Source organism: Alligator mississippiensis, chromosome 10 (assembly GCF_030867095.1).
Source record: "Alligator mississippiensis isolate rAllMis1 chromosome 10, rAllMis1, whole genome shotgun sequence".
NCBI classification, from domain to species: Eukaryota; Metazoa; Chordata; order Crocodylia; family Alligatoridae; genus Alligator; species Alligator mississippiensis.
Window position 1 is genome coordinate 26473134 of NC_081833.1, and position 21006 is coordinate 26494139.

Consider the following 21006-nt stretch of genomic DNA (forward strand, 5'->3'; position numbering starts at 1 on the left):
GTTACTGAGCTTGTATCTTGCATCCAAATATCTACAAGGTGGGCATAACTTCTCCCCTCCCACCCCACAATCACCTTGCTGATTTATCCTTCAGGTCTCCCTTGCAAGAGAGCTAGGGCACAGAATGAAGGAACATCCTCTCAAACCAATTTCAGCTGGCATGTAGGTGGTAGGAGGGGCTTGTCTAGAAGTGACAGTTGTGGTTAGAGCAAGAGATCACAAAAATAAAATAAAAAGATCCCAGAGCAAATAAGTCAGACACCAGATATGCGGCTGACAGTTTTATCCTGATATAAGTGGCACTCTGTCCAATGGTTAGAGCAGACAAAAACAGGACAAAGGTCCTGTTCCTGCCTTGCTATGTGATTGCAGGTAGATCAGTTCCTCTGCACACAATACTGGGAGGTGAGTAGGGCATGTGGGAAAAAGCAGACCCTACATTGCCCACCTGAGGGGAAAAGCTCCAAAGTAGCAGGATGGAAAGTGCACCAGGAAGCCTGCCCTCAGCCCAATGTTATATATCAGGGAGTGGCAACAAAAACACCCACAACCTCAATTTGTGAGCTGTTAATTTGCCAGGGGTAGATGGCAGGGGAGCTGCAAGGGGCCCAAACCTTGTTGCGGCAATGCAGCCCTGGCTCCTCCCCCGCCGTCTGCCCCAATGTGTGCTGGCAAGCAAAATGCCTTTGCATGCCAGGGGTCGCCTACCCTTTAATAGATCCAAGGTTAGTTCTCAGTGGTCAGGTCTCAGGCCCCCTGCTTCTAGACCTGTTTCTTTGCAAACAATTGCTTAGCACAGTATATAATTTATCTCCTGGTATAAACACTCCACCCCACCCTGTGTGCCTTGAAGGGAATTTTGGGTGATCATGTCAGAAGAGACCTAGGAACAGGTCCCATGGCTCTGCTCACTGGCTCAGCACAGAATGAAGTCTTCAGCAGCTAAAATCTTAACAGCAAGAGACAGGCAGCCACTTCTCCATCAGCACAAGCCAACTATTCTGCTCTGCTCAACCATTTTACAGATTCTTGTTCCCTTCAGAAACAAGCAAGCTGGCATCCAAAAAAAGCCAGAAAGATTCAGATCCCCCTGTCAGCTAAGGGCTGCTGTGAAATATGGACTGGTTACACTGAATCTCACAGAAGGGGGTGCAAGCTAGCCTTGGGTCTAACAGCCAATGCTCAGTCTTCATTGGGAGAAAGAGGACAGAGCAGTCCAGATCCCTGTATGCACAATGCTAGACAGCATATTGTTCCAGCACAATCTACATAGCAAGAGCTTTCAGAAGAATTCCTGACCTTTTTCCAGGGAACAAGGTTTCTCTACTGAACTCTAATAGGGCAAGGTTTCATCCCTAGTACTTACATGTCCTTTACACAAACAACCAGTACAGGAAGATGGAGTGGGGAGTCACCCCTGTCCCTAAGGAACCTAGGCAAGCCCAGCACCATGGACACCAGGTACAAATCCCCATTTCTATAGCTACCTCACTGCCCTGGGGAGACAGCAAGGGCAGGGGAGGGCATTACACTTCTACTTAAGCCTCCTGGTCCCTGCCTTGGTTTCCAAGGGGGCATCCAGTCCGTGCTCTGGTCACTTGGGATTTGGTTTATCCCTTTCTTCTACTATGTTTTTCATGTGTCATATTTGCCATGAGCAGTGCCAGTGAAACAGCAGAGAACAGGAGTACCATATTGTTCCAAGTATAGGCCAACAATTTCCTCACCCTCAAACCACCTCCCCCTCCCAAGGCAGTATACAAACAACAGAGGGTTGAGCTATCAAAACAATATGGTAGATGTAATATATGGTCCCCTCTACTCCTGTGTGTTAAGTTCCCTCTAGTGTTGAAAAGTATGAATTGTGCTGGTTAATTAACAGACATCAAGGCAACGTAAGCTTTCAAGCAAAAGTCCAGAGACCAAAAAGGTAGCAGTGGAGGTCTAAGGCTACAGCTGCATGCGAGGACAAGGGGGTTTGGATTTTGAAGTCAGGGGCTGACCAATTAATGGGAGCATGGCAGAGACACCAGTTTTCAACTAAGCCTAGAGCCACACCAGTGAACATAAGCTGTTCAGAGGCCTCATTCTGTCCCTGGAAGCATGCAGTGATGAGATTCAGAAATATAGACTCAGGAGTAAGAGATCCCAGGGGTCCAAGAGTTCAGCAGGTTTCAGTAGCTTCTGGCAGCTTGGGCTGGCACCAGCTGGGTACTGCTGAGGAAGCCCATGCTGCTGGAATCACTGGCTGGTACTAGAATATTTCCTGCCCCTTCCTCTCTTGGAAAATTCATGGGTTCTAGGAAGTTCATGGGTAAATCCTTGCTAGCATCTTGCTGTTGAGGAGTGACAAGCAATTCTTCTATGAGTTCTCAGGTCTGAGATCCAGAAACAAAACAAAAAAAAAAAATTAGCTGAACTCTAGTTGTGCAAGTGATGAGAGAGATAGCAAGTGAGCAGACCCCAGCATATCAGGGACACCTGTGGCACTCTTTTTTTTACCCCGGTCTTCTACACAGACAGCAGCATGATGGGAAGATGTCATTTTTATTCAATGTTTTTAAACAAGTAAACATACAATATATTTATATTATATATATTAGATATTTACTGGTGGGATCTGAAAACTCGCACCAAACACTTCTATTTAAGGGTGATCAATTGCTTTAATTTTGGGTAGGAAGAAAATAATTAGTGTCACTGATTTGAAAAGGCAGTGTTCCCCTAAACCCTCCAAAGAGCAACACTGCAAGCAGCCCAAAATATTTCAGCAGGAACACAGCTGCTCCCCTGTTCTGATGGGAGTGCAGTAGCTGATGAGCACAGCAGAATCACACAGTTCCCTGGGGCAGTAAGTGCAGATCCCACTCACTTCCCCCACAAACCAGGACACCTAGGAATGGTTGATCACAGCTGCTGTTGTGGTTAAAAAGTAAGGGAGAGAAAAAAAAAAAAAATGAGACTAGGGCTAGAGTGTGAGCCTTACAGAAAACAGAAGCCTAGGATTTCAAGGGGCAGTTTGCAAGTAAAACCTTAGGTTACAGCTGCCTCAAAAGACCCTTTTTCTTGGAAACTTAATTGCAAAGATGGCTGTTGGTGATGGGAGGGTACCAGCACTTAAGGGATTTGATGTACATCTTAGTGCCTGCAGACTCCTTTTCACAGAGGTGCTGAGAGTCCAGGGCTAATGCATATTCCATTCTCCCTCAGACTTATTTAAATATGCATTATATCTTCCATTGGTGGCATTGATTTCCTTCTCATAGCAGCTGTGGGCATTGGCTGGAGTTCCTGGGGCACCTGGTCCCTGCAGGCTCCTTGGAAAGCAGCCATAGTGAGCCAATTCACACTGAAAACGGGCCCTGTAGTCCAGGAAGAGGCTTTTCTTCTCCTGCAGCTGGAAGCTGTTCTATTGCCAGCTAATTACTTACTAGACTGCTCAGCAAGAGCAAGCCACCACAGACTTAGGGAGTCCAGTATGTGGTAAACTCAAGCCAGCCTTTTAAAACAGCAAATGAATCTGTTGGGATACTGCTGCTTCATGGTACAGACAGACTGAGCTTGGGTCCGCAGCATCTCTCGTGGAACCTGAGGGCTTTGGAGGGGAAGGGAACTGTGGTTTTGACTTCCCTTGGGTCTCCAGACAAGTGCCTTGGGGAAGGGAAGAGCTATAATGGAGTTTTGCCACCTACCTCCTGGTAATGACTGCAGGCAGCAATTCACGTTCTGGACTAGCAGTCCACACAACTGCCAACCTCTCCCCACAGAGACTTTGAGCAATTGGGGATGAAAAGGATGGGGCCATTTGCCTGTAGGCTGAGCTGCTCCTATGGAACATGATTCCCTGCTTTGACCTTCCCTAGCAGACTTTGCCTCAAACTTTACCCAGAAGTCCTTTTTATCAGCCCAAATAAAGGAGGAAAATTATTCAGGGTGTCTTGGATCTTAAATCAGCTGCAAGCAAATTAACTCCAGGCTCACAGTGCTGGGAAAGGAGACAGCCAGAGCAGTGCTTCATGGCAACTATCCCATCAGAAGAGGATCTGTTAGCAACCACTTCTTTAGCAGATGATACATGCACTCAAATACAAGAGACCCATTCACCAGGCAAAACACTGATTTTCCAGGGCTGGGCTTGGCAATGCAGCACAAGCCACACTTCAGCACTACAGCATCAAGTCACTGATTGGATTGGCAGGGCAGGCGAGATGGAACCAGCAGCAAGAATCAAAAGGGAAGCCAACAGCAATACCTGCTGTCCCCTGAACTCGGTTCTTGGGCTGGCTTTGGGATTTCATTAAGAAAGCACTCACTTAATTTCAAGGGCAACAGGGCTATTAAAAGGGGCAACATTAGCCAAGAGGACACTGCATTACTTCACACAAAAGAACTCAACACTGATGCACTGAATCTCAACAGGAGCCCTCCTCCCTTCCTCCCACTCCCTGATCCTGGGCAGCTGAAAATAGACCTTTGGCATTGCCACCTACTCCATGTTCAGCATCTAAGAGACAGCAATGAGGTTTGGGGGGCATCTTGCATCTGTTCTTTGCAGGGACTAGAGGAGACATGCACACAGGTCCTGGTCCCATTTCCTCACTTGGGATGGGGAAGGAGGAGGAGGAGGGTGCCTCAGTGCATTAATTCTTCAAGATGGTTTCATATGCTTGGTAGATGTGCTGGGATACCTCAGGTGCTCGGCATTTCAGAGACAGCTGCAAAGAAAAAGGAGAAAAAAAAACAAACTACAATCCAGTTGCGCTTTACACCCATAGCTGTGGAGGCACAGGACCCCAGTCCCCACTCAGCCCCTACTTGCCAGCTGCAGTTAGGAACTGGGGTACAGGATCTGAGCTCCAGTGAAGGCTTCTGGGTGAGTAAAGAGGAGAATGCTGAAGACCAGGGGAGGGGGTAAGAAAGCAGGAAACAGCCATCCAAAGCCTTCAAAAAGAGCAGGGTGTCACAGACATGCTGCAAAGTGCAACCTCTAATTATTCTGCTACTCAACCAGGCCTGGGCTTTTCTAAATCCAGACACAGCTCCCCCTCCTCACAGACCAGCCAACATTTCAAGCCATGAGGAGGCTGACCAATTTGAGAAACCCAAGTCACAAAACCAAGGTGAGATACTCAAAATAAACCAACTCCTAATTGGAGTAATCTCAGTGCATTGTTCCCCATCCACCTCCACCAGCCCTTATGGCAGGTTGAGAAGCAGAGCTCCCCTGCATGCAGCTTAGAGACAGAAGGTAGAAAGAGCAGTGGGTAAGAGACAGATGCACACTCATCTGTTTGGGGGGTTGAATCACTGGTTGTTATTCTGTTAGTCTCTGTAGGAGCTGACATTTTATATCATCTCAAACTGAAGCCAAAGACTTGGAATTATTTTTCTGATGAGAGGATTTGAATTCAACCTTTCCCTCTTTGGCTTTACCTTTTAGGAAGAAGGTGAAGGGTAAGGGAATGGGGAACAAAATGCAGAACAGCTGCCAAGGACCATTTTATGGCTGGGTGAGCAAGGCAGCAAATGCAGAGGCAAAGGTTTGCAGAAGTTACTAATGCTTTGGGATTAGCTTCTTTGGTAGTGCTTGGCTAAAGGGGTCAGAGGGCTAGTGCTCAGCACTGACTTGCCCTACAACAAAGAATGAAGTCACTAGCTGCTTTTGAAAGTGTGGGTCTTCTGGGTAGTGAAGCAGTTTTAAGAGCTGTTGTTCCTCTTTTCCTCCCACCGCCCTCCCTCAGTAGTACAGTCTACCACACAGCAACAGCTCAATGCCACCCCATGCTGTGCAGGGAGTGCTGGAGGGAACAGAGGCACAAGGAAAAGAAATGAAATGGAGTGGCAGGCAGTGGGAGAGTAAAAAAATACCAGTGGTGAAGTGGCAAGAAGGCAGCTGGAGACAGCCATAAAAAGAAAAAAAAAAAAAAAAGTCTGCTAACCTCCAAATCCTGCAACATCAGGGCAGACCAGCGGTGGGCAGGTGGGCATGCAGCAATGAAACAGAGACAGGAATCAACACGCAAAACTGAGCTCATTGTAATGCAACACAACAAAAGGCTGCAAGGGGAATGACTGGAACCTGTTTTACCTGGACTGGGCTGAAATGGGTCAAGGGGCTGGATAATCCTGAAACTGAGTCTGATGGCTTGACTGTCAGCATCTCAGACCAGAGGGGAGCAGGGCTAGTTGCTATTGTCTGGGGGAGGGCCTGCCTTTGCAGCTGCTGTTTGGCTCTACCATGAGGGACAAAACACATGGAGAGCATTTAAATCTCCTTAGAATTCAACTTGTCAATTTAAGGAGAACCACAAGCATTTCCCTTAACTGAGTTTCTGACCCTGTGGGTTACTATAGCTCAAGTAAAGGCACTTTTCCCACAATTTATCTGATTAGGCCATACAGCCCACTGAACAGCTTAGCAGACACCAAGCTGGCTCAATCAGCCACTGTTCCCCTGTACTCTTTAGGGAATGATGTCTACAATCAGAAATCAAGGATAACAGATAGGAATAGGGGAAAAATCTCTTCTCCCAGCCTGTAACTCAGCCTAGACTTATAAATCAGAGTAGAGAGGCCCTTTGCCCCAAAAGGCATTCTTTTCAGTATCAAGAGCAGAACCTCTTCTCATAAGTACTTGTGAAGAAGCAGGGGGAAGAGAACTCAGGTTATCCTTTCCTCCAGTTCAGCATGGATTTTCACCCAGCTTGGATATCCTTAGACCAGTCAATTAAACCACTAGTTTCTGGCATATTCAATTCATGCAATCCTGCTGTGCCTGGGGACTCCCACCACCAGAAGACTATTCACCAAAGGATGGGAACCCCAATTCACCTTTGTAAGCAGAAGGAGTTGAAGGGGGGACCTTGTATTTTGTGGGTGCTATTACTGAAGAGAAGACTGGGAGAAGCAGGACTTACCGTGAAGCTGGAATTGCCTGGCTGTATTCGTAGCTCTGCCAAAACCCAGATACCGTTGGTCAGTTTGAGTGACTGGTAGAGCATATCTTGGCCCTCCACATTCCTCTTGGCTATGGTGAAGATGTTGCTACCTTGAAGCTTGTTGCTGACAGCATCTGTGTGGACACACATAGTTAATGTTCAAAACTGCTATCAAAGGGACTGCTGAAGAGACTGAATCAGGTTAATGCCAGGAGTAGCAAGAATCAGTTGTCTAGAAGACTTTAAGCTAGGCTTGTGTCACTTATGAAGATTAAAGTAATCCCAAAACAATAGGGCTGTGTGTATAAAGAAATTGGGGACCCCTGTCCCAAGTCACACATGAAGGGCCATTTCAAAGGGGGAGTCTTGGGTGAGAGGGCTTCAAAGGGACTCCTGGATCACATACGGCCTGCAGGCCATCTTCTGGGAACCCCCAACTTTGAATTCAATATAGTCAGTTTAAAAAACAAAAAAACAATAGTTTGTTCTGCAACATATGCAGGGCTCCCAGCATGTGGCATTAAGTTGAAACTGCAGGTGCCCCTGCCCTTCCACTTGCCTGTAAGCCAGCCCTGCCTCAAAAAAACCACCCTGTTTTCTCATCTGCAAAAAAAGTCCAAGCAAATCCACAGCACTCCTATATACAAAGGATATGTTTATGCATTTATGCAGAGACTTGCCAGAAAGGGTGAGACTATCATCACTTCCTTCCCCTGTAGTTGATACCAATGTCTTATCAACAACTCCTCAAAACAGAGGGCCGACTCCATTTAAAGAGTACAGTTCTTTAGGCAATTCCAAGAGCAGTTCATTTCCATTAAGCTACCAAGTGGCAATCACTTGATCATTTCTGTTCCCATATGATTTGGAATCAGTGACCCAGAGGTGAAGCAGCCTGCATTGTTACCCATTTTCTGAACTACTCAATCTCCCCTACATTTTTATTTCTTAGAGGTCCAGTACAGATTTTCCAAAGTGGTTGCCCTGGAACAGAACAGACACGCCAACTGGGCCTGCACTGGTCTTTCACTCTTGGCTTGAGCTGAACTGTGCATCATTACTGGCATAGGACCCTGGAGAGAAGACAACAGCAACACCACCATCCAGTCAAGGAAGCCGCAGTGAGTTGGAAACAAGAGGATAGATGTGGGAGAATAGAAACTCACTTTGATTACACCATAGGAATTGATCTGATCCAGTGTTGATGAACAGCAAGAAGCAAAATCTGAGAAGCAATTAAGTCTCTGCTTTGGCACACAAGAAAGAGGACTGTATTACCCAGCACAGAAGGTCTGGACAGTAGGGGTTGGTCTAAGTTATGCTACCAACTAAGCTGCAGTTAAGATCTCTTGTGTCACAAACACGCTTACAATGTGACATTTGTGAGGAATGATGTGGGTTTTCTATAGGAAAATATGTCAAATTTGAAAGGCTCGAGAAGTTTCTACACTGGGTAGGGCAACTAAGACAGATGTAGAAGCTTAAGGGGAGCTGCAGGGGAATGAAGCATTTGAAGATTTACAGGCATGGGTGGGGAGGGAAAGGAGGTGCTTTGTCCCACTCTACAGAGAGCAGTGTTTGGGGCCATGTAAAGGGATTCTTGGGATATTCTGAAATAGGAAGCAGCATCTAGCAGTCCTGCAGCCTTTGGGAAGGTTCATTCCCTATGAAAAGGGAGCATGAAGACCAGTCTCTACATTGATTTAACTCTAAAAACCACTGCTTGGTGTTTTGGAAAGATTCCAACACCACATGCCCCAATTGCTGCCACTGATCAGATACCAAAGCTTAACATTATCCTTTGGTAGGATGGCTCAGCTGCAATGCCACTATCTTTGGTCTGTGACTGATGCCTTGTTGGAAGAACAGGTACCCCTCTAAGGGCAAAATGCCCCAGACTGGAATCTCCACAATAACCATAATGGAATTCCTTTGTCTTTCTTGAATCCAAGAAAAAAAAAAAAAAAATCAGGCCATGCAGTGACAATCAAATTAGCCTGTTAGTGTCTAGTGATAGGAAGGTTTGGGGAGGGCTTTGTTCTAATTTGGAATCTAAACTAAAGCAGAGCTAAGGAAATTAAGTGAGCATTGTTGTAAATGCCTCTATTCCCAGGCAGTTGCCCAAGTCTATGAGAGGACAGAGATTACTCTGTAGCTGTGGGTTTCTAGATTGACATTATGAACTGACACTGCAAGCATGCACTTCAGCCAGTGCTTTCTGTTCTGGAAAATCTCTCAGCATTCTGTCTGCGTACAAGTAGAAAACAAGTTCATGGGAATAATCTATAATCTTTAAGCAGCAGTTACAGGACTAGACAGCTGTGTAATAGGTCAATACCAACATGAAACCAAGGAAATAATTAGAGGTGCTCTGGTGACATCCCAGACAGAGCAGTGCCAACCCCCACCTAGCAAACACAATCCATCTGCTATGCATGGGAAAGTTAGCATTTCAGTTAAACCAAGAACCATTTGTCTACAGGAGTATTTGCAGAGAGAGTACTTTGGTGAAAGAGACAATACAGGAGGCCTCAGCTAGGCCAACTGGTCTGGATTCCATGGGGACTATATGAAGCAGTTATTGTCTTAATCCTCACTGGATTAATCCCAACATTGAACCATGGAACAGATGACCCTGAACTCACCTGCACTGAGAGGACACTCTTTAATCTGGAATTGGGCTTCATTCTCATTAGGAATGTCCTTCCAGGTGGCCAGGAACATCTGTCTCTCTGGAGGGGAGACAGAGGAAGATGTGATGTAAAGCTAAAGGATTAGCCACCCAATCTGCACAAACCCCAGGAGCAGTATGCATGCAGAGCCCCCCCGCCCCTTAACTTTCCAGCAACCTAGGAGTTTAGCACCTTATTTTAAACTATTTCACTAATAAGCAAAAACAGATAAGTTTCCAACAATGCTCTGTACAACAGAAGAACTACTGCTGTGTTCAACACTTATCTATTGCAATATCACTAAGTTTTTCAGCCTGGTTGTTGCAGCTAAGTTTAGGCAGGAACATTAAAAAATTAGATGCAACTGTTGCCAGGAACACAGATGACTCAAGGGTTTAGAGATCAATACAAATAGGAATTGGTTCCAGTGATGTTCAGCAAATGAACTGTATCTTTGCAAGCTTGGCTGCTGACAGATGCAGGCTCAAAGTAGAAATAGGCAACAGGAATTAACAGCACAAGTAAAATGGCCATTAGTATCCCCCTGCAGATATGTTCAGGCCAATGTTAACTTGACCTTGATGCCCAATGCTATGCTCAGTGTACATACCATGGGCATGGCATCTATCCCCATCATTCCCAAGCGGTGTAAACCACAGAATTAGAAGCATCACACTAAGGATTTAGATTTAACCACAGCATGCCACCTATTGACCATTGACAGAATTACACCTGTATAGGCAACCCTTCAGTACCTCCCTTTCCCTCACCCCACCTTCACCATGGCTGCTGCTTCTGCTATTCCAGGCTAGAAAAATTCCATCAACTCACCCATCTTCCCATCTTCCACAAAGAGGATATGCAGCGGGTACAAGGTGCTGAAGTAGAACACATCAATATTGTTCTTCACAGCAACCTGGTGTCAAGGAAGAGATTTAGGGACTTCAGCTTTTCCTCCCTGATCCGGAGCAGGAAGGCAGTTCACAGGGGAGCCCCTACATGGCAGGCACTGATACATATCAATGTTTAAGGCAAGACTAAGAGGTCTAAAAGTGAGCACAGAATCTGGACCTCCCTATTCTAATCCAAGCCTCTGATCTACCAGGCTAAAGTTGAAACAGGTAACACAGTAATTCCAAGTACTGCTTAACTCAAGAATAGTCAACATCAAACCTACTATAGCAAAGCCCTGTAATCAGTTTGCTTTTGGACCCCATGCCCTCCAAGAAGCTGGAGTAAAAAAGGACCAGATGGAACCACCTCCCCCTGGCCAAACAGAGCTAGCGTGCCCACCTACTAGCACTCTGTGAAGCTTTAAGAACTAATGCATTGGCCTTTTGACCTAGCCACATTGAGGAGGGTTCCCTCTCTGTAAGCAGAGAGGCTGGGCAGTATCTGAGCTGAACAGAAGATCAAAAAAGTGTGGATCTTTTTTTCCCCTAGAAGGGCACAGCTACAAAGTAAATAATTCCTCTCTCCCAGAGCCCATCACACCTTTCAGTTTTCCTTTGTTTCTTCCTCCAAACACCTGCTATGGGGTTCAGCTCAAAGCAATATACAAAGGTTTTTGGACAGCCCTTTTTCCTCTTGTGCCCAGGTGCAATGGCTAGGTCTCCTCCTTGCTGATTCTGCTTTCTATAGATGATAGCTCACTAACTGGAGGCTCATCCACATTTTGGAGCATCCCTTGCTGCTTTGCACTGCCTCTGCCATACAGACTTACCTGGAGGTTGTTGAGAGGATCCATCTTCATGACTGAGCCAACTGTGTTCAGAGGGAGGGAGATTTCCACAGACTGGTTGGGAGCTAGAGGGGTGTGGACCTGAAGAGGAGCTGCTGGTGCCAGGCCAAAGCTGTAAGAACACCCAGAAGAGCAGGCAGGTTAGAGGCAAGAAGCAGCTGTTAGCACTGGGCTGCCTATAAGCAGAGGCTACAGTTCCTGCAAGGTAGTGGGGGGGAGGAGGACACTAGTGACTGTTCATACCCAAATTATCTCCTTGGATGGCACATGCAGCTTGTAGATACCTTTCCACCTCACTGATTTGGAAGCTACCTTTCCACCTCACTAACCTGATGTTTAACCTGGGCTCCAGTTATCTGCTGGGTGTACTAGGTACACTAATCCATCTTTCTGCTTACATTAAAACTCCTCTTGTCCCCACCAGCACTTACACATGTCCTCATTCCATCCATCACTATCCCATGTACCCTCAGTCCTCCCTAACATCAGGGTAGGTAGTTCCTCATGCCACATAGTGGATCAGCCACAGGTAACCTGTACTGTCATGCCTAACACAAACAACAGATTCTGATACCAACAAACCCTACAATCGGTTCCTGCTTAACCATGACAACCAGGCCACTAGCTAAACACCAAGCAGGGGCCTTGTGCCTGTGACTCTAAGGCTTTGAGAATCTTATGCTTTGCATCCTTTCCTCTTGTAGCGAGAACCCTGCAGCCCCTAGACATAGTGCTGCCAACCTCTTATTCTTTTAGATACAAAAGATGGATTAAAGATGCCCAGGAGGAAGGGAGAATCTGTTCTTAAAGGAACAGCCTCTTCAGTCAACTTCTTAGAGGCTCAGGTTTACTCATCACCATAGCTGCTCAGAGAGAAGGATCATCATGTGAGGCTGTTCCTGCTTTTGTGGCCTACAAGCTATAAGTCTACCTCTGGACTCTCAGCCACTTCCTTCTAGCTTCAGTCCAGTCTGATCTTCTGAATTCCAACAGAAAATCTTAGAAGTTGGGCTTCATTAGATGAATGGACTGAGGTTGTAAAGCAAGAGGAATCCCAAGGTGTGGGCACCATCACTAGCATTATATTGCTATAAGAGAACAGTGGATAAACAATGAATACCCTTAAACCAGGGTAATTTGGCCCAATTTAGTAGGAAGTTACCACTGAAAGAATCAGGTGTAAAGTGACACACGTTAGTTACACCAACTTCTCTTCACATCTGCCTATCCCTCTAGGGAAAGGAGAGCCATCAATACCCTGCACCATCTCCCTACATGCATGCTCCATTACTTCTGACAGGGCAAACTAAAGCCCTGGTATGGCATGCTGGGTTCACCTGGGAGATGCCAGTAGTGACTAGGGTGGTTTCTATCCTAAATTCCAAGCCCAGCATGCCTGGTAAAATGCTGAACTAGCAATGGACCCAGCTACTGGAAAAAAGGACTTTGAAACTGGCAGCAACAAATTCTGCAGAACTGTACTCCCTCAAGTCAATACGCCAACAGCAGCTTGCAGACTGCTCCTGTTGCATGCAGCCATGTCTTGCACTTAAAAAAACCCCCAAAAAACGAAACTTCATGCCTAAACTAGACAGGTTAATGGAATGGCCACACTGAAGCCCAACCCTAGCAAGTACTTTACCTGTTGCGGTTGAACTGGATGGCAAAGTCAGACATGACTTGCAGGGCCTTGTTAGTTAACAAGAGGTCCATGGAGATGGAGCCCACCTGACGGCTGAACGTACCAGAGATCTCCAGGCCCTTTGCCTTCATGGCTGGGAGCCAGACCTAGGTTATACAGAGACAACCCCCCCAGTTTTACTGGATTTGAAACATGAGGCGAGGTCCCACTTTGACAGAGTTGTTGCGGACTGTGGGGAGGAGTCAAGCTATACTCCATGTCCTGCATGAACTCTTGAACATGGAGTTCCACCCTCCACCCCCATCACAATGCTACAGAGCTAGGCAGTGAAGTTCTCCCAAAAACTTGGAAGTACATTTATAGTAGAACATGGTGCTTTGAGCACAAAATTCTTCTGGTACGTAAAAAGGAAAGTCTAACTGATAAATGGAGTGTAGCCTTCAAACTGTAGTCAGTCGCTTTCTATCCTGCTGAGATTTGTGAAGATGCGATTAACTAGACACAACACATTGAATGACTCAGGGTTGTTCAGGGCTAGGACATGAACCCCTGCAGGTGGCCATCATCTACAGTCCCCAGCATTGGGTTTAGCTAGACTATGAGTGCACAGAAACTGGCCTAAGGAGGCAAGTTCCCATCACCAAAGGCCTAACAAATGGCTATGTACACCAAGGTAAGGATTTATGTGACTGATACCTTATTGGACCAACAGCATGGTTGGAATAAAAAAAACAACACAAAGAAACAAACCAACCCCCCATCCCCCAAAAAAACCCTCAAACACCTTAGACAAGGTTTTTCATACAGGACACTCTCCCCTTCATTCAAAAGCTTGTTTAAGTCTAAGCCTATCGCAATTGTGCTGTTGACCTAATAAAGTATAAATCACCCACAAAAATCCTTGCCTCATTTTCTGGACCAACACTACCACAACCGCTCTAAAAGACATTCTATTCAGGGCAACTCCAGCACCGGGATGGAAAGATGTCTGTCCCACCTGTGACTGTCTTGGGTACTCTCTCCATTACTAGATACACAAGACATCATTAGATACAACAGGCCCCTTCACCTGATCATTAAGGATCTACATTTGCCATACCCTCCCTTGACACACGCACCTTGTGTTATGTGGCAGCTCAAGACTTGAAGCTGGTCTCTTTATCCCATGCTACTGTGACAGTGCTGGGCCAATCTTTAAAATAGCAGCAGTATTAAACCCAATTGTTAGAGATGAGCTATATGGACCTAATGCATTGGCAGGAGCCAGTAGAAACTTCTACTCACACTTTTGGGTGCCACGTAGGATCCTGACAGAGTGCCCACTCCACCAGTCAGATCAAAAAGGTCTCCCAAGCCACTGCCGAGGGGTGCCCCAAGGTTTGCAGGCACCACAGTGCTGGGAGCTGCAAAGCCAGTGCCACCCATCTGTGTGAAACAAGGAAACAAGTTATATCAGGCATCAGGCAGAGAACAAGAGAATAAATGGAGTGTGCAAAATGTGACAGACAGGTAAACGTGGAAGGTGCACACTCACTGCAGGGCTGCCTCCCACATCGCTTCTCAACTGCAAAGAGACAAGAAACAGATGCATCACTTGAAGCAGAGGCAAAGGAACCCAACTCAGGGTGCCCATCACATGTGGCCATGAAACATTTCATGGAGGGCTTTGGAACAATTCCTGACCCACTTCGCCCAAGAGAACAGCCAGCCCCAGGGCTTATCCCAGGGATGCATCATTTTCAAGGTCTACTTCAGATCTGCTTTTTAGCCAACATCTAACAAGCTAAGCTGGCACACACATGAACCAAGAACAAGAGACAGAGAAAGCCAGAAAGACCAGAGTTTAAAGGCAGCTGGGAGCTCATTTGCTACTATGGTTAGCACCAGTTTATGTAGACATCAGCTACTAATGAATCCTCTATTCAAAGTGGGTTTCTGGGTGTGGAATAACTCCCTCCCCTCCCCCCCAGTTAAGAGTTTATGGCTTCCAGTGGGAAACAGCACAGGGTAGGTGGGCAGCACTACATGAATGCAGGTCTGCCTGCCTTGAACCAGGCTAACTGAAGGAGTTTCTTTATACCCAGCTCCAGGCATGGCAGTAGGTGCAGAAACTCCACCTGCTCCTCTTTTGCTACTGTGAAGAGGGAAGGGGAGGTGAGGGGAGGACATGGATGTTGGCTAGGTATGTTCTAGAGGGCTAAAAAAAGGGCTGATCCATACCCCTTCAGACTCGTCCCCCATCTCCAAGCAGAAGCAGGCAAGGTGAAGAGGTGAGCCAGCCACATGCAGAGAGAGACAAGCCAGGAGAAAGAGAGACAAATAGGAAGACAAGAAGGGGTGGAGGGAACAGAAGTTAGTTAAACAAAGCTGTTCAATACATCTGACAGACAGTGTCCACCTGGCAACTGTAGCACAAGGTGGGTGTCCAGACAGACCCCTTCTCCCCTAGGACATAGCACAGCACCACTGTGATGTTCTCCATTGGCTCATACTATTTACCTTTGCACCCTGCATCACTTCTCCACAGCAGAGCTCTTCCTCTAGTTTGGCTACACACTATCCCATGCCAACTCCATCCCTCCAAACTGACAGTTTGGATCCATTATTTCGGACAGATTTGCACCCCTTTTTCCAAGCACACCCATTATTTTATTGGCTACTGAACTTCACTCAAGTGCCAGACCCACCATTAGATTTCCTTCCATGGTAAGGACCACTACCATGGTACCCACTTGCTAACAGAGAAGATGCAAGAAATTTTTATGCCAGACAAGCAACTAGGCCAAGTCAAGAGCTCACAGGCAGCTCCCACACCTAGTGGTCTTTCATGCCTCACATAGGCAGCATTACATTCATTACATTTGCTTCATGTCAGCTTAGTATTCTAACTCTTCATGGAAGATTGGAGAACTGATTGAATTTCACATGTCTGGCTGCCCCATCAGTGATTTCCAGTCCTTTTTTGAAAATGTGATGGTTAAAGGAACAGACCATGAAGTGCCTGCTGCTTCCCATTCAGTAGTACATGCTCCAAGTGCAAATGTCAGTCCCAGGATGGCAACTTCAGCTCCATCCCTGTGGCAGGTTAAAGCACATACAACTGGATGGAAGGCAAAGCTCCCAAGTTAATTAAGGCAATTATATTCCAGATTCCAAACACTAGGAGGATGCTTCCTTCTATCTGGAGCAGCCTATGTTATTAATAAAGCCTAGAAACACAAAGACCACATCTGTCAGACAGACTACCATCACCCCAGTTTACAGTCCATTAGAATGCAGTCAAGCAAAAACAATGATGTACCAGGCTGTCCAAGCCGCCTCCAAGGAGATCCACAGCACCCATCTGCACAGAAGATGCAGCAATAGGAGGCCCACTCACTGGTGGGCCCAGGTCAAGGTTCAGGAGATCACCCAGGAGATCACCCTGAGTTGGGATGACAGCTGGCTGTTCTGAAGGCTGAACTCCTGCTGGGGCTGCATCAGGGCTCTCTGCACTTTCACTCCTAGAGAAAGCAGCAAGAGGAAAGTGAAATGCATTACACCCCTTTCAGTTTCAACCTGATAAGCCAGAGGCCTCAGTGAAGAGGGCAAAATTCACTACAGCAGCCAAGGTCAATGAGCCACAGACATTCCCTCCCAACATGAGTCCCTATGCTTTAGAATCCATGAACTGATAAGGTAAGTGCCCAGAAGGGATCATGGGCTCAAAACAGACAGCTGCTTAATTCAGTCCATACCTACTACTTTTACCACATGCACTCTCTCTTCCTAAGACACAAAAGCATAGTATGCAACAGAAGGCAGAAGAAAATGTTTGGTACAACACTGCAGAAGCCAAGGCTTCAGTGTATCAGGTGATCTTGAGAGCATGGAGACAATCTGGCCCCACAGTGAAACAAAAGTGTATTAAAAACATTGCTCACAGCCAGTTATCAAATGCCAGGCCATTTCTAGGCACAGTGTGGAGAAGGCAAATATGATCTGGGAGGAAGAGACAGCCAGAAACAAGTAGAGACATCCTAGGTACTCACGACCCTGTTCGTGGAGGCAAGCTCTTGTGCACAACACCTCTGCTCCCCTCCACAAAGGCACTGGGGGGCTTGTGATAGACAGAAGCCAGAGTGCCAATGTAACAGATCAGCTCATCCAGCAGGGTAGGCTCGATCAGGTCCGTCTCTTCTGAGATGAGGGGTTTCTCTGCCAACACCACTTCCTTGGCAGCCACAGGATCAGTGGAGAGCAGACGCCAGTAGATGTAGCCTCGGTCCCTTAGGTCTGGGTTATCAGAGTCCTTTGGGAAACATTTATGAACACAATTCACATGATAGCTGAACCTAGTGGGGGAAAGGTTTGGACTACTACAGTGGCCTAGTCTTACAGCATCCCTCTAGGAAATCAAATGCCCAAATATAACCCCCAGCCATTAGGTATCTGGCGAGGGAAGAACAGAACACTTGATGACCAGCTCTGCTGTGCTTGTCAGCTGCAGATCCAAGATGAGTTGTAACCATTTTGTTGCTTTTTTTTTTAAAGCAAGGATTCCATTCGGGATAATGGCAGGAAACCTCCTGGGACAGGTACAGAAGCATCAACCCCCCCTCTTCAAAATCCTGATTGCAATCATTTTAGTAGTCAGGCTGCTGCAAAGAAAGAACAGGCTAAAAGGGAGTTAAGATGTGAAATTACTGCAGTCTTGAAAAAGAGGTTTAATAAGCTATACTTCATATGAATGTATTCAACATTCAAGTGCATGAAGAGCAAGTTTCATACCATCTCCAGTCTATTCATAAAACTACCCCCAAAATCTCCAAACCTTTATTTCCACAGAGCCCTTCCTAGCTGAAAAGGCAAGCTAAACCCTTGCTTCAGCACTGCCCAGAAGGTCACAGTTTGATTGGGGGCTCCTGGCCTCACTACATGCTGTACACACAGCAAGTGACAGTCCTCCATCACATGCTTGCTGGTGCAGACAAAGCAAATCTGCTTCCTGGCATTCAGAGCCCTTCACAAATGCCAAAGGACAGTAGCTGAATGGTTTCATGGGTAGTTCTCATCACTGCCTTCCTGATTCACTATGAAAGACACAAAACGCACATTCTGCCTTCCCTAACCTGCCAAAAGTGGCACTTCATCCTCACAAAGCAAGACTGATTTTCCCAACTTTTAATGAAAGCCCCCAAAACCCCACTGAAGGTACAGTTCAAAACAGGCCTACTTCACTGCCAGCCTTCAGAGTAGCAGAACAATGTTTTCCAGTAGCATTTGGATATCAGAATTTGCTACCACAGGTTAAGTAACAGGAAGATGAACAAAAGACAGAGACCCACACATGATTAGAAGTCAAGAGAACAGGCCTTATGAGGAGAGGCTGAGAGGCATGGGACTCTTCAGCCTGGAGAAGCGAAGACTCAGGAGTGACTTGGTGGCAGCCTGTAAGTATAGGGGGGCATGCATCAGGAACTCAGAGAACGTCTGTTTACCAGGGCACCCTGAGAAGACAATGTCCAATGGTCACAAACTGCTGGAAGACCATTTCAGACTGAAAGAAAACTTCTTTAGCATCTGAATCTCCAGAGCATAGAATAGACTCCCTCAGAAGTGGTGCAAGCACCTATTCTGGATACCTTTAACAAATGTTTGGATGATTATCTTGCTGGGATCATCTGACCCCAACTGACTAAAGGTAAGCATGTTTTCTCTTCTAGGTTGGCAGATCTCCTCTGGCAGGCTTTAAACTAGGCTCGTTGGGGGAAGGGGATGGCGTGGGTGGAGGAAGCCTCAGACAAGCAAGCCAAGCATTGCCTGCAGGAGCAGCCCAGCCTAAACTGATGACAAGCAAAACAGGTAATCAGGTAAGTGACATGGGCCTGGGTACCACTGGGATTAGGGGGGTGGTCCATTCATCTTCAGGCAGCCTCAAAAGCCTCTATACTAATGATCGCAGCATGGGGAACAAGCAGGAGGAACTAGTCCTCCTGCTAGCCAGCACCAACCCAGACATAGTGGGGCTCACCGAAACGTGGTGGGACCCAACGCATGACTGGGCAGTGAACATCAAGGGCTACAGGCTCTCCAGGAAAGGTAGGACAGGCAGGAAGGGTGGGGGTGTGGCGCTCTATGTCAAGGAGCAACACACATCCACAGTGAGTAACACTGGGTCAGAGGAGGAGCAAACAGAAGTGCTCTAGGTTAGAATACAAAGGGGTCAGGGAGAAAGGGACTTAACGGTGGGGGTCTACTATGGACCTCCCAACCAAGGAGAAGATCGAGACCAGGAATTCTTAAGTCAGCTCACAGAGATAGTTAGGTCCAAGGATGTGGTTGCCATGGGTGACCTAAAAACTTTCCAGACATCTGCTGGGAGGAGCAGACAGCCAGGTCTGACCATTCACGCAGGTTCTTAACTGACATACAGGACCTCCATCTAACCCAGGAGGTACACAGCCCCACCAGGGAAGACACCTTGTTGGATTTGGTCCACAGGCGATGACCTGGTACGGTGTCTGCAGGTGCTCCATCACCTGGGCAATCGCAATCATTGTCTGCTGGAATTCACCATCCAGTGCAAGGTGGTGTAAGCCTCCAGCAAGGCAGCAGCCCTCAACTTCCGGAGGGCGGACTTTAACGAGGTGAGAAAACTAGTGGGGGAAGCACTGAGGTCCCAGAGCAGGAGGGAGTTGAGTGTCCAGGAGGAATGGTCGTTCCTTAAGGATATGATCCTTCAAGCTCAAAAGGGAAGTAATCACTACACGAGTCGAAGGGGGCAAGAGGGCGCAAAGGGCCCCATGGCTCACCAAAAGCATCCGGGAATGTCTCCAAACAAAAAAGGACGCGTACACCCATTGGAAGGGAGGGGCCATCACAAGACAGGGCTATACCTCGGTAGCTCGGGAATGTAGCGGGGGCAGTCAGGAAGGCCAAGGTAGAAATGGAGCTCGGACTAGTGATCCAGATCAAAGACAACAAGAAGTCCTTTTTCAAACGCACAGGGGGGCAAAAGAAGGTGCCAGGTAACATGGGGCCTCTGCAGGACACACTAGGAAATTTGGTCATCTCACCTGACAGTAAAGCTGACATATTCAACAATTTCTTTGCCTCCGTATTTCTGAGGGACCTAGATATCTCCCCCACTGGCACCCCCGAGGGCCCTGTGGGTGGCACACCCAGGCCTAGGGTTAATGAGGACCTTGTCAGGGAACTTCTGGAGGGACTAGATGTATTTAAATCCACAGGTCCTGATGATCTCCACCCCAGAGTGCTGAAGGAACTAGCAGGGGTTACTGTGGGACCTCTGGCACAGCTCTATGAGCACTCATGGTGCTCGGGCAATGTGCCGGAGGACTGGAAAAGGGCCAATGTGGTTCCCATCTTCAAAAAAGGGAGGAAGGAGGACCCAGGAAGCTATAGGCCCCTGAGTCTTACCTCGGTCCTGGGGAAGCTTTTCAAAAGAATTATCCTGACATGTCCAGGAAGGGCCAGCAGAGAAGGTTATGCTCAGGGGCAGCCAGCATGGGTTCATTAGGGGCAGGTCTTGTCAAAACAACCTCGTGCCTTATATGACCAGGTCACCAAGTCCTTGGATGCAGGTGTCACAGTGGATATAGTCTTTCTGGACTTCAGGAAGGCCTTCGACATGGTCTCTCACCCCATTCTCAGTAAGAAACTAGGAGACAGTAGTGTTGATACCTACATGGTCAGATGGGTCACTAACTGGGTGGAGGGCTGCACCCAGAGGGTGGTAGTGGACAGGTCTTATTTGACCTGAAGGGATGTGGGTTCCCCAGGGCTCGGTCCTCAGGCCCGCACTATTCAACATCTTCATCAGTGACTTGGGCGAGGGGGTAGAAAGCACCCTGTTCAAATTCACAGATGAGACTAAGATGTGGGGTGAAGTGGGTATGCTAGTAGGAAGGAACAGGCTGCAAGCGGATCTAGACAGGTTACAGGGGTGGGCTGAAGAGAATAGGATGGGGTTCAACACTGACAAGTGCAGGGTAATGCACCTGGGGAGGA

General features: G+C 47.2%; 1 protein-coding gene and 1 non-coding gene across 5 annotated transcripts in view; both read right to left on the minus strand.

Annotated features, from left to right (window-relative positions):
- Window positions 1–2528: 2528 nt before the first annotated feature.
- AP1B1 (adaptor related protein complex 1 subunit beta 1) overlaps window positions 2529–21006 on the minus strand; it is a 56142-nt gene continuing 37664 nt past the window's right edge. For 2 of the 4 annotated variants that reach the window (XM_014593612.3, XM_059713584.1), the window contains 11 exons: window positions 17025–17284; window positions 16295–16496; window positions 15214–15234; window positions 14528–14557; window positions 14278–14418; window positions 12994–13139; window positions 11334–11463; window positions 10442–10526; window positions 9584–9670; window positions 6918–7072; window positions 2529–4715 (listed from right to left, as the gene is read on the minus strand). In XM_014593612.3, the coding sequence (XP_014449098.1) occupies window positions 4641–4715; window positions 6918–7072; window positions 9584–9670; window positions 10442–10526; window positions 11334–11463; window positions 12994–13139; window positions 14278–14418; window positions 14528–14557; window positions 15214–15234; window positions 16295–16496; window positions 17025–17284 (1332 nt within the window). In that variant the 3' untranslated portion in view covers window positions 2529–4640. The remainder of the gene's footprint in view (window positions 4716–6917; window positions 7073–9583; window positions 9671–10441; window positions 10527–11333; window positions 11464–12993; window positions 13140–14277; window positions 14419–14527; window positions 14558–15213; window positions 15235–16294; window positions 16497–17024; window positions 17285–21006) is intronic. The other 2 variants (XM_014593616.3, XM_014593615.3) reach the window with 2 other exon arrangements.
- On the minus strand, window positions 12158–12255 carry LOC132243653 (small nucleolar RNA SNORD125). The gene has a single exon (XR_009455380.1). It is a non-coding gene; the product is annotated as a small nucleolar RNA SNORD125 (small nucleolar RNA).